This window comes from Octopus bimaculoides, chromosome 29 (genome assembly GCF_046866305.1).
Source record: "Octopus bimaculoides isolate indiv1 chromosome 29, ASM4686630v1, whole genome shotgun sequence".
NCBI lineage: Eukaryota > Metazoa > Mollusca > Cephalopoda > Octopoda > Octopodidae > Octopus > Octopus bimaculoides.
Window position 1 is genome coordinate 8,538,942 of NC_142956.1, and position 10,637 is coordinate 8,549,578.

The following is a 10,637-nucleotide window of genomic DNA, read 5'->3' on the forward strand; positions in this document are numbered from 1 at the left end:
AATATCTTCTACCATTCCTAGTTGCAGCACCAATGAAATCTAGTAGATTTTTGATGGTGCTTGGAAATCTTGGGGCCAACTCTGATAAATTAGATGTAATTTGTAAAGTAGCAAATGATTCTACAAGCAACAGGAGTCAATGCAGTAAAGGAAAGCCATTCTCCCTTGGCAAGAATATGCATTTAGTATGTTGTGAGAGTTTGGGAAATTGAAGACCCATTCTTAGCAGTATTGACTTTTGTTGTTAATTATGATTTGGAATTTACACCGATTTAAATACTGTTCAAACATCACTGGTAATTATTAGTGCCATAGGATATAAAATAAATTTGTGGTATTGTTACAGTTAATTTTTAAACTAGAAATGTTTACTTCACCTAAGAGAAAAATAAGCAGAATTCTGGTTTAAGCACCCAGTATAACCCCTCATTTAAAAAAAAAAAAAATTTTTTGTGAATTTTCAGAAATTTTTTTGCGAATTAGTTTTCTACATATGAAAATTCACATGATCATGCAAAAAAAATTTTTTTTCTTCAGGGCGATCTAGCGTCTCATGACCCTACCCCACTCCGTGTGTGGTAGGGGGTTCCCCCTCCCCCTAATTGAATGAATTTTCTGAAAATTCCAAAAGATAACTTATGGGGTGGTTTATATGGTATACTTAAACCAGAATTCCATTGGATAAATATAAAATAGGCAGCCAAAACTTAATACCTTACGTGTGACTTTTCTTCACCTTCTGAATTTTTGCATTGCTTTCCTAAGGAGAACACTGACATGCAGTGACTGTATGATAGATGTTTTTACATTAATTTAACTTTCTTTCCTTCTGTTGTCTCCATCTATTATTTCATAATTGCCTTCATTTCTCTCTTCAGCTTTTAGCATTTATCTCATCTGAAGCCTTCTTATCTTCCCATTCTCTTCCTGTGTTTGTTAGTGTCTGAATTGAGGTGGAGGGGTTAGTCCACATTATTCTGTAAGGAACAATGGAGCTGATTTCTCTGGTGTATGTGTTCTCCCCTGGATGGGATGCCAGTCTGTCGCAGGATTACTCATTTTTACCAGCTGAGTGGATTGGAGCTGCATGAAATATAGTTGTGCCCAAGAACACAACACATCAGCCAGTCCAGGAATCAAAACCACAATTCATGAGTGCAACACCCTAACCACTATGTGCCTCCACTGCCTGTGTATATAACTATCATATGGTAGTTTTTAATATATGTATATAACACAGTAAAAACTATCTTACGAGACAGTCCACAACCTCCTGTGAGGGGCACATGTCAATAAAATGTCATATCTACTGCTTTAGTTAATCCAATTATGTAAAAGCAGACATGCAAGACAAAAATGAAATATAGGGAGCAAGCTTTTGATATTAGGTGCTGCCAACCTACAGTGAGTTTCTCTGAAGATGAAAATTGTTAATGTTCATATTTCCGTGCTTGCATGAGTCAGGAGGAGTTTAAGGTGGATTTTCCTACAGCTGAATACCCTTTCTATTGCCAACTCTTCACCTGTTTCCAAGTAAGGTAATATTTCTCCACGATCACAGGCATTTTCAAGGAAGATTGGGAGCACACACCTTACATAGCAGTGGCACTGGTTTACAGCTATATGCTGTCGAGGCAAGGAGAATTTCCTGTAGGGAAGCTTTTATTCTACTGGGCTTTGAAAATTGAAAACAATTTCATAATGTCAAACAATATAAACACATCACCATTTTTGCCCATTGGTGTCAAATGAAGGCATGGGATGTCAATTTATTAACAATCTAACAATTTTGCTAACCCCTTTAGCATTCAGATCATTGTCCAATGTAAATCTTATTTATTCACATTGTTTTGAATTACTCATACATTATCTCATAGCCATGAGATTTTGATGCTGTGGTTGTTTACTTTTAGAAAGACATTGTAGCGTAAGTGTGAGAAGTTGGATCTAGCCAGTTTGAACATAAAAATATAGAATATTTGGGCCATATATGACTGGTTTAATGCTAAAGGGTTAAAGGCATTGGCTGGCCCTATAAAGAAAGATGGGAGACTAGTTCCTAGTTTGTGTTCAGGGCAGTCCGAGTGGCGAGCTGCAAATAGTCTTGTACAGAGGCTTTATTGAGCAACTCAGATTGTCTACAACATACATAACATAGCTTACTTTAGTGAACTTTGTTGCTGTTGAATTACACATTGCTCTCTTTTACTTGTTTTGGTCATCTGGACTGTGACCATGGCAAGGTACCGCCACCTTGCTTATTGGCTTCTGTAGTCTGGTGCTTATTCTATCAGTCTCTTTTGCTTGATAGCTATATCACAGGGTTGTAAACAAACCAACACTAGTTGTCAAGCGAGTTGTGGCAGGTAAGAAGACATATGCGCACACGTGACAGGCTTTCACATAGTAAAGAAATTCACTGAAAGCATTGGTTAGCCCAGGGCTATAGTAGAAGATGGTTGCCAATGGCACTGTGCAGTGGGACTGAACCCAAAACTATGTAGTTCCAAAGTGCCATGCCTGCACACTGGATATAATGCATATGTATATTATGTGGTATTCACCAGTGTTGCAGGCTATGAAAGAGAAGGTTGGTGGGGAAAGCAACTTTTCTCGCAATGGCTGAAATTGCAGAAATGCTGCTGGACGTCATGTATTCCTTATTACTACAACAGATAAAAAATATTAGTATGTAGCTATGTGGAAACATTTCCTCCAAACATCTTTAAGTAGATACACATAATGAAAGAGTGTACATTGTCAGTAAAAGGTGATATGCAGCCAATTAGCAAGGGAGGATACATTAAGTAATGTAGTCCTAGATACACTGTTGGATGGTGCTGTGTTCAGGCTTTAAGCACATGGCCACCATGTTCTTTACTAGGTTGGACTTTAAATTAGATTTAGACCATATCCTTGCTTAGTTTTCCCCAAAAATTCAGGTACCCACTGATTAATTGCTGTTTCAGTTATAATGTGCTTAAGACTGCATTATCATGTCCTACATTAAGACAACCAAGTACAATCGCTGGGTGAGGACAATCTCAAAGTCTCTCTGACCTTTCATAGTTTAATTTTGTATGAAACTTTCACAAGGAGCAATAATTATCTATCTTTGCATTCTCCTCTTGTCTGTACTAAAAATAATATTCTACTAAAACATTGTAAACTCACCTTATTACTGTGCTAATATTTTCCCTGAAAATATCTTTTCCTTGCCCTCCTAACAACTTCTTGGAACGCATGTCACTGCATTTGCTCACTCTTCTGTGCTTGTCTTTCTGCTTGTTTTCTTAAGTCTGCATTTTCGCTCCTCTGCCCCCCCCCCCCACTGTTTCCTTCCCTTGCTAGCATAGATCTGCTCCAGTGCAGCATCTCGTCACTTGACATTGCTTAATGTTATATTGATTTTTGAAGACTTAAGTGCTGGCGTTGCACTGAATGAAGCATTGTTTTTATTTGGTGTTAGGGATTACGTAGACTATGCTATATACCCTCCATAGAAATCATTGCAACAGCATACACTAAATTATCTGGCAACCTACCTGTGGTGTTTCTTTGTACCTTCCATACTTCTCTACTTGAAATACAAGTACTGAAGTGGTTTGTGTCAATTTTGGCAATTAGTTATTGAAGGAAGCAGTGAAGGGACAAAATCTGGGATATTTTGGTTAGGTTTTGAGTTTAAAACCTTTCAATCCTTTGTTTTAAGTTGGTAGGTTGTGAGGGAAATCTAGTTGCTACTTATAGCAGATGGAGTGATTATGTGGTTGCTGCTTTGTTGGCTCTGCAGATGCAGTCACAATATACCGTTTGCTTGTTTTTGTTGGAGGTTGTTGGGCAGCTGTTGTGTGCTTTGTCTATCAGTTGGGTTATCTAGACCAGCTTGAATACTTCTCTTCCAACCTAGATGCAATGTTGAAGTCATTCACTCTACAATACAAGTTATGTATTCACTCGTAACCCCTTTGTGACTATATTTACATAGAAATCATTTTCCAAATATCCATGTTAAGCTGGTGTTTGGAGTACCAATTACCATCAAATTTTGAAGAGTGGTCACTTTAAAACCTGAAGCTTGTGTTGTAGAACCAAGAGGGGTGGGTATCTGAAGGATTTATATAGAATTACACTTTCCCAAGTTAACCCTTTAGCATTAAGATTACTCTCTCAACTACTGCTTATTTATTCATGACAATGTAGGGTAGATGTGAGAGGTAGGATCTAGTTGGTTTGAACATAAAGCAGGTAGAATATTTTGACCTGATATGGTAGGTTTCAATGCTAAAGGGTAATCCTGGTCAGTTTCTCTCAGCTGGCCATGGGTCACATATAATTGATGTATATGTTTAACCTCAGGTTCATTTGTTGTGACAGCTATTTCAGCTGTGGCCATGCCAGTTCCTCAGTGATTGTGTCCAGGCTCTGTCATTGCCTTATTTAGTGGGTTTAGAAGTTTAAAAAAAAATTTTTTTCTTGACTGTCTGAGCCCTCTATGTGGTTTGTCTTTTATTTGGTGTTAATGTTATTTTACATTGTAGGATCATGTTACAACTGTGGCAAGAGTGGTCACATCCAGAGGGAGTGCCTGGTGGCCAGCTCAAAACCATGCTATCGATGTGGTGTAGCTGGCCATATAGCTCGGGAGTGTTCTGATGAGCGACGAGATGACCGCAAGTGCTATAACTGTGGTATGACGGGTCACATCTCCAAGAGCTGTCCAGAAAGTGGCAAGAACTGTTACAAGTTAGTAGCTCTCTCTCTTTTTCTTGTTTTCTCTTTTTTTTTTTGTTTTCTCTTTCTCCTCAGTTATGTAATCTAATTTCATGTTTCTGTTTGCCTTTTAGGTGTGGTGAAAGTGATCACTTGGCCAAGGAGTGTCCTAGTTTAAATCTAACCCAGTGCTATACATGCAGGGCGACAGGCCACTATGCTAGGGATTGTAACAACCAGGTGCTCTAAATATGCTGTGGAGCCACACACTCCCCCCTCCGAAGTTTTTTTTTTTAAATATTTTGTTTTGCGTGCTGCTCTTAGAAACCAACCCATCCCCCCAAAAGAAAGAAGTACCACTACCATCAATCTGTGGTAGATGTTGATAATTGAAACCTGGGGAGTTGCAGCAGTCAAAATGCCCCCTCTCTTCCCCCCACACAGCAGCCCAGACCATCCATGTGTTAGAAGGAAGTGGGTGGCCTTTTTTTTATGGTGGGGGGGGTCTAGGTGTTTTTTTTTTTAATCCCCCCTCCCTCAAAACAAGTTATTCCTACTAAAAAGCCAGCAATTCTTTTTCTTTTGTAGATTTCGAGCTTTTATCTTTTTTATTATAAATTTCTTTGATAGACTAAACAACTTCACCACTGCTCTCATCCCTATTTCTTTGGGGCTTACTACTTACACTATAAATTAATTGCAGAAACACCCTTTGTTCCTTGAAAGTTGTGGGGTAAATTAAAACACTCCTTTAGCCCGTCCTTGAAAGATTTTTTTCACTCAAAACCATGAATTTAGTAGTATTTCTGCTGCCACATCCTTCATACCTCTGCCCTCTGTAGAAAAAAGGGGTTTTTTTTGTAGCTGACAGCCTGGTCTGTGGCAGTCTACCAACAAATGAACACCTCTTAAACATGCAGAGAAGACTGGACCCTTTTTTAATCTTATTCTCGTCTGTCTTAAACATTTAAACTGTTAATAGCATCAACACAGTGTAGGAGAAAATTACTTATGTTGGATTGTCAGATAAATTTGTTTATTTTATTTCCAACTGCTGTACTAATTCCATGGTGGATCCTTTGTGAATGAATCCTCCAATTGATCTTCACTGAATTGAACAGGCTGGCTGAAATGTAGTGCATCAGAAAGATCATACCTCTGTACACAACACAAATACCTTGGGCGGTTTTGGAACCTTGATTGAAAGTGAAAGTTTATTTAAATTTCAAAACCAATAAACAAAAGATGTAGAGTAAGAACAGAGCTACATAAAACACAAATATTTTTTGTGTTCATTCAGATAACTTTGGAAAGAAATTAACAAATTTATCTGACAATTAACTGTATATATGGAGTTTGCATTTGTTGAGACTAATGATTCCTTTTGATGCTAGCCAATTTCATTCCCTATGCAGAGCAGAAATGTGAAATCTGAGTAGCACCAGAGGGGAGGCTTGTCTTTAGTTTGTGTCAATTGCCCTGTGTAAATTATTTAAAAAAAAAAAACTCATTCTCTGTAAAAGGGGAGGCAATTGAATGTGCCTGCAGGTGTGTATGTATGTATATATATATATATTCTAAATCTGTGGGATCACTGTGGTGTATTAGAATTAATTCTTAATGGCTATAGTAAAAATAATGGACAAGATAAAGTATGTCTGTCTAAAACTAATTTTTACCCATGGGGAGTGGGTAGGGGTTCACTTGAACGTATGCAGGCAAGCAGAAGTGCCATCTGCAGGATTTGCTATTTAATATTTGAAAAGCCAGTTCAAGTTAGCTTTAGGAGACTATTAGGGTAGATGTCTGTAGAGTGATATACTGATTGCATGTGCAATGACCTTGACTGCAAACATTGAAGGTCATAAGGAGGCTGCTTTACGGTTTGTCTGAAATTGTAGGCCTCAGCTTACTCTGAAGCCCACATTCATGTCAATGTTCTCCAGAATAATTATAGGCAGATGCTATAAATAGATAGATTAGATAAATATATATGTGCACACAGACTGCTTTAATGTTTGTGTGGTGACTGTAAAGAGTAGTTATTGATTATATTTCATTTTCCACTTAACCATCCAATAAACATCAATATTAACATGTGAAAGATCTAATGTGACTCAAGATGCAAATAATTTCAAAGAAGGTCCTGCTTTGTCTAAGTTTCTTACTTAACCAGAGTATTCTGCAGGGAGTGGGTAGCAGTACTACCACAGTGCATATTTCCCAAGCACACTTTGTTTTATTAACCCCCCTAAAGTCTAGTCTTTTAATCTTAACTGATGTATACCCCTTGTGAGACACTTGGTGTGGTAGCTTAATTGTAATGGCTGTGGTTAGCAGGATCACTAGAGTTGTGGTTTCAGTGAGGCCTCTTCACATTTTGATTTCATATTGCATCAGGGTCAAATTTGCCTTTTGTCTTTCTGAGGGGCGGTAAAATAGGTACCAATCATATATATATATATATATATATATATATATATATATATATATATATGCATCAGACTTTATTCCCTCTTTCAATTTAAGGCTTTGTGTGATCTGTCTTGGAAATAATAATGATAATAAAGCTGACAGTAGATATAGATATGTTGACCCAGTGTCACTTGGCATTATTCCTTTCACTTTTTTCCCCCTCCCCTGCTTCATATACAATCCCCCCCTTTGAGAAATCATTTAAATCCATTTCCTCCCACACCAGACTTGCCCCCCTGACCCCACTGTGTGGCGGCTGAGCAGTTGTAGTTTTCTACATCCTGGATGTGCTTTTTTAAATTTTTTTTTATAGCTTTTAAAGATTTTAATCTGGAGTGTGAGCATGAACGTGACACTCCACTCACTAAAGTGTGAGGTAAGATGGGTTTTTTCTTTTTTTTTTTTTTTTAATGAATTTTAAAAATGGCCCTGAAATTTTGTCTGTTGCATTTTTCCAGAAAAGGGGTCGCCAGAGGAAGAAGCTGGATTGTGTTTAGATGAAGCTTTTCAATCTTAACTGTTGATGTTCCTGGAGGGGGGCCCTTCTTGGGCTGCTCCTGGTTGTTTTTAAGTTTTTCATGCATGCATGTATATTGAATTATATGCATGTGTTGCATATTTTTTCTTTTCTTTTCTTTTTTAAATGTGTTTAACGGTGGAGAGAGAGAGAGAGAGAAAGAGATGGGAGAGAGATAGAGGCGGAGGTGTAGGGGTCGTGATAGGTGGGGTGGAAGAGATAAAGATGGGGGCATAGGGAGTAGTCGGGGAGTAAGAGGTAGAGGGGAGATAAGGAAATTTTAGTTGACAATTTAAAATTTTTTTTGAGGTGAAAAACGTCATTAAAAATCCTCTCCCTCAGCACTTGAGGGGGTGGGCGAGGATTTTGGTGGAGGCCCCTGGTGCATGAATGTGGCACCATGTGGGTGAATGAATCTTTTGGTAGAGGCGCCCCGGTGCACTGATATGGCATCTTGGGGTGGGGGAGATTGTATCCGTGTCGCAGCTAACAGTATGGTGGAGTAGGGAGTTGTAGATACAGTGGGGACTGTCGTGTGCCGTTCCTCGACGACAGCAGCACCAAAGACGATGAAGAGGAAAGAAGAGGTTAATGAGAGGGAGGGGAGAAAACTAGAAGGGAGTAAGTTTTGAAATGAAGATGAGTTGAGGTAAGACGAAGAATTTAAATCACTGAATAACGAAGAAATGGAGGTAATGAGACAGAGGGGAGAAAACTAGCAAGAGGGAATAGTTTGAGATGAAGATGAAGACAACATACAAAGAGGATTTAAAAAAAGAAAATAACTAAACCAAAGGATTATATATGATATTTTCCACCACAGTTTTCTGGTGGTGGGATGTATTTTTATAGGCAGCAAAGAAGGAAGATGAGAGAGAGAGAGAGATGGAGAAGAGAGGAGATTTGTATATAAATCAGCTTTAAGTATCGTCGCTCTCGTTGATCAAATTTATCTGACAATTCATCAGACTAGTGCCTTGTGCAGTTTTTCAAGAGTTCCTAAATTCGGTTTGAGAAGCGTCTCGGTATTGCCATCATAGCAGCACCACCACCTACCCCCAGTCCATTTTGTGAGTCTTATTGATAAGACTGTTAAGTCTTTTGAACAAGTTTTTTTTTTTTTCCTATATCTCTTTTTATACATATCTGTTTAGAATGTCTCTTCAGATAAATGTATAATTGTATATAGCCTTTCTTAGCAGTGAAGGGTGTCATTAGCTAGGGGTGTACCGGGCAGTGAGCTAGGCTGTCTTTGTATCCACAGAAACATAAAGATGAGGTTTGCTGTCACCATGCTAGATTCTTGTGTAGGGTAGCTCTTGTGAGATGAGGACTACTTTGGTCTCATAGAAATGTCGTTCTAGCTGTGTTCTACATGGTTTTTCCATAACAAGGTGGCAGTTTAGTTAAATAGAATGGGGTATCTGATATTATGCTGGGGTGGCTCTCTAGCCTGTTGTATGAATGTAGAGCATATAAGGTTTCTTGCACCAAAACCGTTAATATTGTCAACTGTATTGACACTAATATCTCGAGCCACTTTTCAAATAGTAATCTGGCACCAAATTTGTAGCAATTTTGCAGTTTTTACTTAAGAATCTTCATCAGTTACACACTTTCTTAAACCTTCAGTCATACAATGGAGGTGGTGGGAGGGTCATCTCTGTTAAAGTTCTAAGAATTTGTTTGGTTTTACTTTGGATGTCTTAACAGCTTCCATTTAAATCTAGCTTTAAAAACTAACATCAAGACCACATTTCAATGTTGCATATATTGATCTGACCACATGTATGTACATGTGCACGCCCCTAAGAGTTACGAGTGTTTTAGGTGCAATGAAGTATTTGCCATCTTGTGATGATGGCATCAGGTAGGTTTTATGAAACAGGGATGATAATTTGGGGCCCCAGGTAAATGTATGTGGTGAGACACACCCTTGCTGTGCTGTGCCGGTTGTTTGGCTTTAGGGTTCTTAATTTTTTTTTTATCTGTTTTCTGTCCTGTAAGTTGTTAGGAAGACGAAGGAGACATGGATTTTTTTTCTTTCTTTTTTCCCCTTTTTAGCTTAGCTGTTTTGTGTTGACTCTATACCTACCTACACATAATCTCCATAAATATCTTCATTGATTTCCCCATAGAAAAAGGGTCGGTTTAGGATTTCATAACTCCCACAATATCTCGATCCTGTGTGTGAGGATTTTTTTCAAGTTGTATGTTACTGTTTACTTTTTCTTTTCTTTTTTTTTTCTGTTCATTTGTCTTGTTGAAAATTTTTTCTTAAATTAAAAAAAGGGTGCAGGATTTGTACCTATATAGAATATTAGGGTTTTTTTTTTTCTTTTTCCAAGCAAGCTATAAGCACATGTAGTTTTTAATTTTTATTATTTTCCTTCTTCCAATATCCACCATCTGTCTATTCCAAAAAAGAAAAAAAAGCAAAAAGCTCTTTTATTACTTTACAGGCGGTAGATTGCCAGAATCGATAGAGCACCAAACGAAGTGCCTTGTGGTATTTGGTTACATCCCTTTACGTTCTGAGTTTGAAAATCCCGCCAGGGTTGACTTTGCCTTTCATCCTTTCCTGGGAGGGGTCGATAAAATAAAGTACCAGACAGTACTGGGGTCGAGTCATCGGCTATTCCATCCGCCCCATCCCATGTTTTAATTTTGTCCTGTTCCCCCTACTTCCCCATCAAATGTTGATATTAGAGCACACCCTTATATTCTCTCCCCCTTCTCCTTTTATTAGCCTTAACCAACAATGTTGCATGGATCACTAATAAAATATCATTATTGTTCCCCTTTATTCAAATCCCCTCCCCACTTTTTTTAAACTCACATTTTAGCTATTTCTCTTGTATTTTTTGTCTCCTGAATGTTGCAGAGGGCACTGGCGAATGTTTTTGTAATAAATTTGGATTCCCTAATTTCA

The 10,637-nt window shown here is 38.1% G+C and overlaps 1 protein-coding gene across 4 annotated transcripts in view; it reads left to right on the forward strand.

Annotated features, from left to right (window-relative positions):
- Nucleotides 1-10,637, forward strand: part of LOC106872528 (uncharacterized) — a 46,890-nt gene extending 36,253 nt beyond the window's left edge. For all 4 annotated transcript variants that reach the window (XM_014919552.3, XM_014919553.3, XM_089345766.1 and 1 more), the window contains 2 exons: nt 4,542-4,746; nt 4,848-10,637. In XM_014919552.3, coding sequence (XP_014775038.1) covers nt 4,542-4,746; nt 4,848-4,962 — 320 coding nt within the window. In that variant the 3' untranslated portion in view covers nt 4,963-10,637. The remainder of the gene's footprint in view (nt 1-4,541; nt 4,747-4,847) is intronic.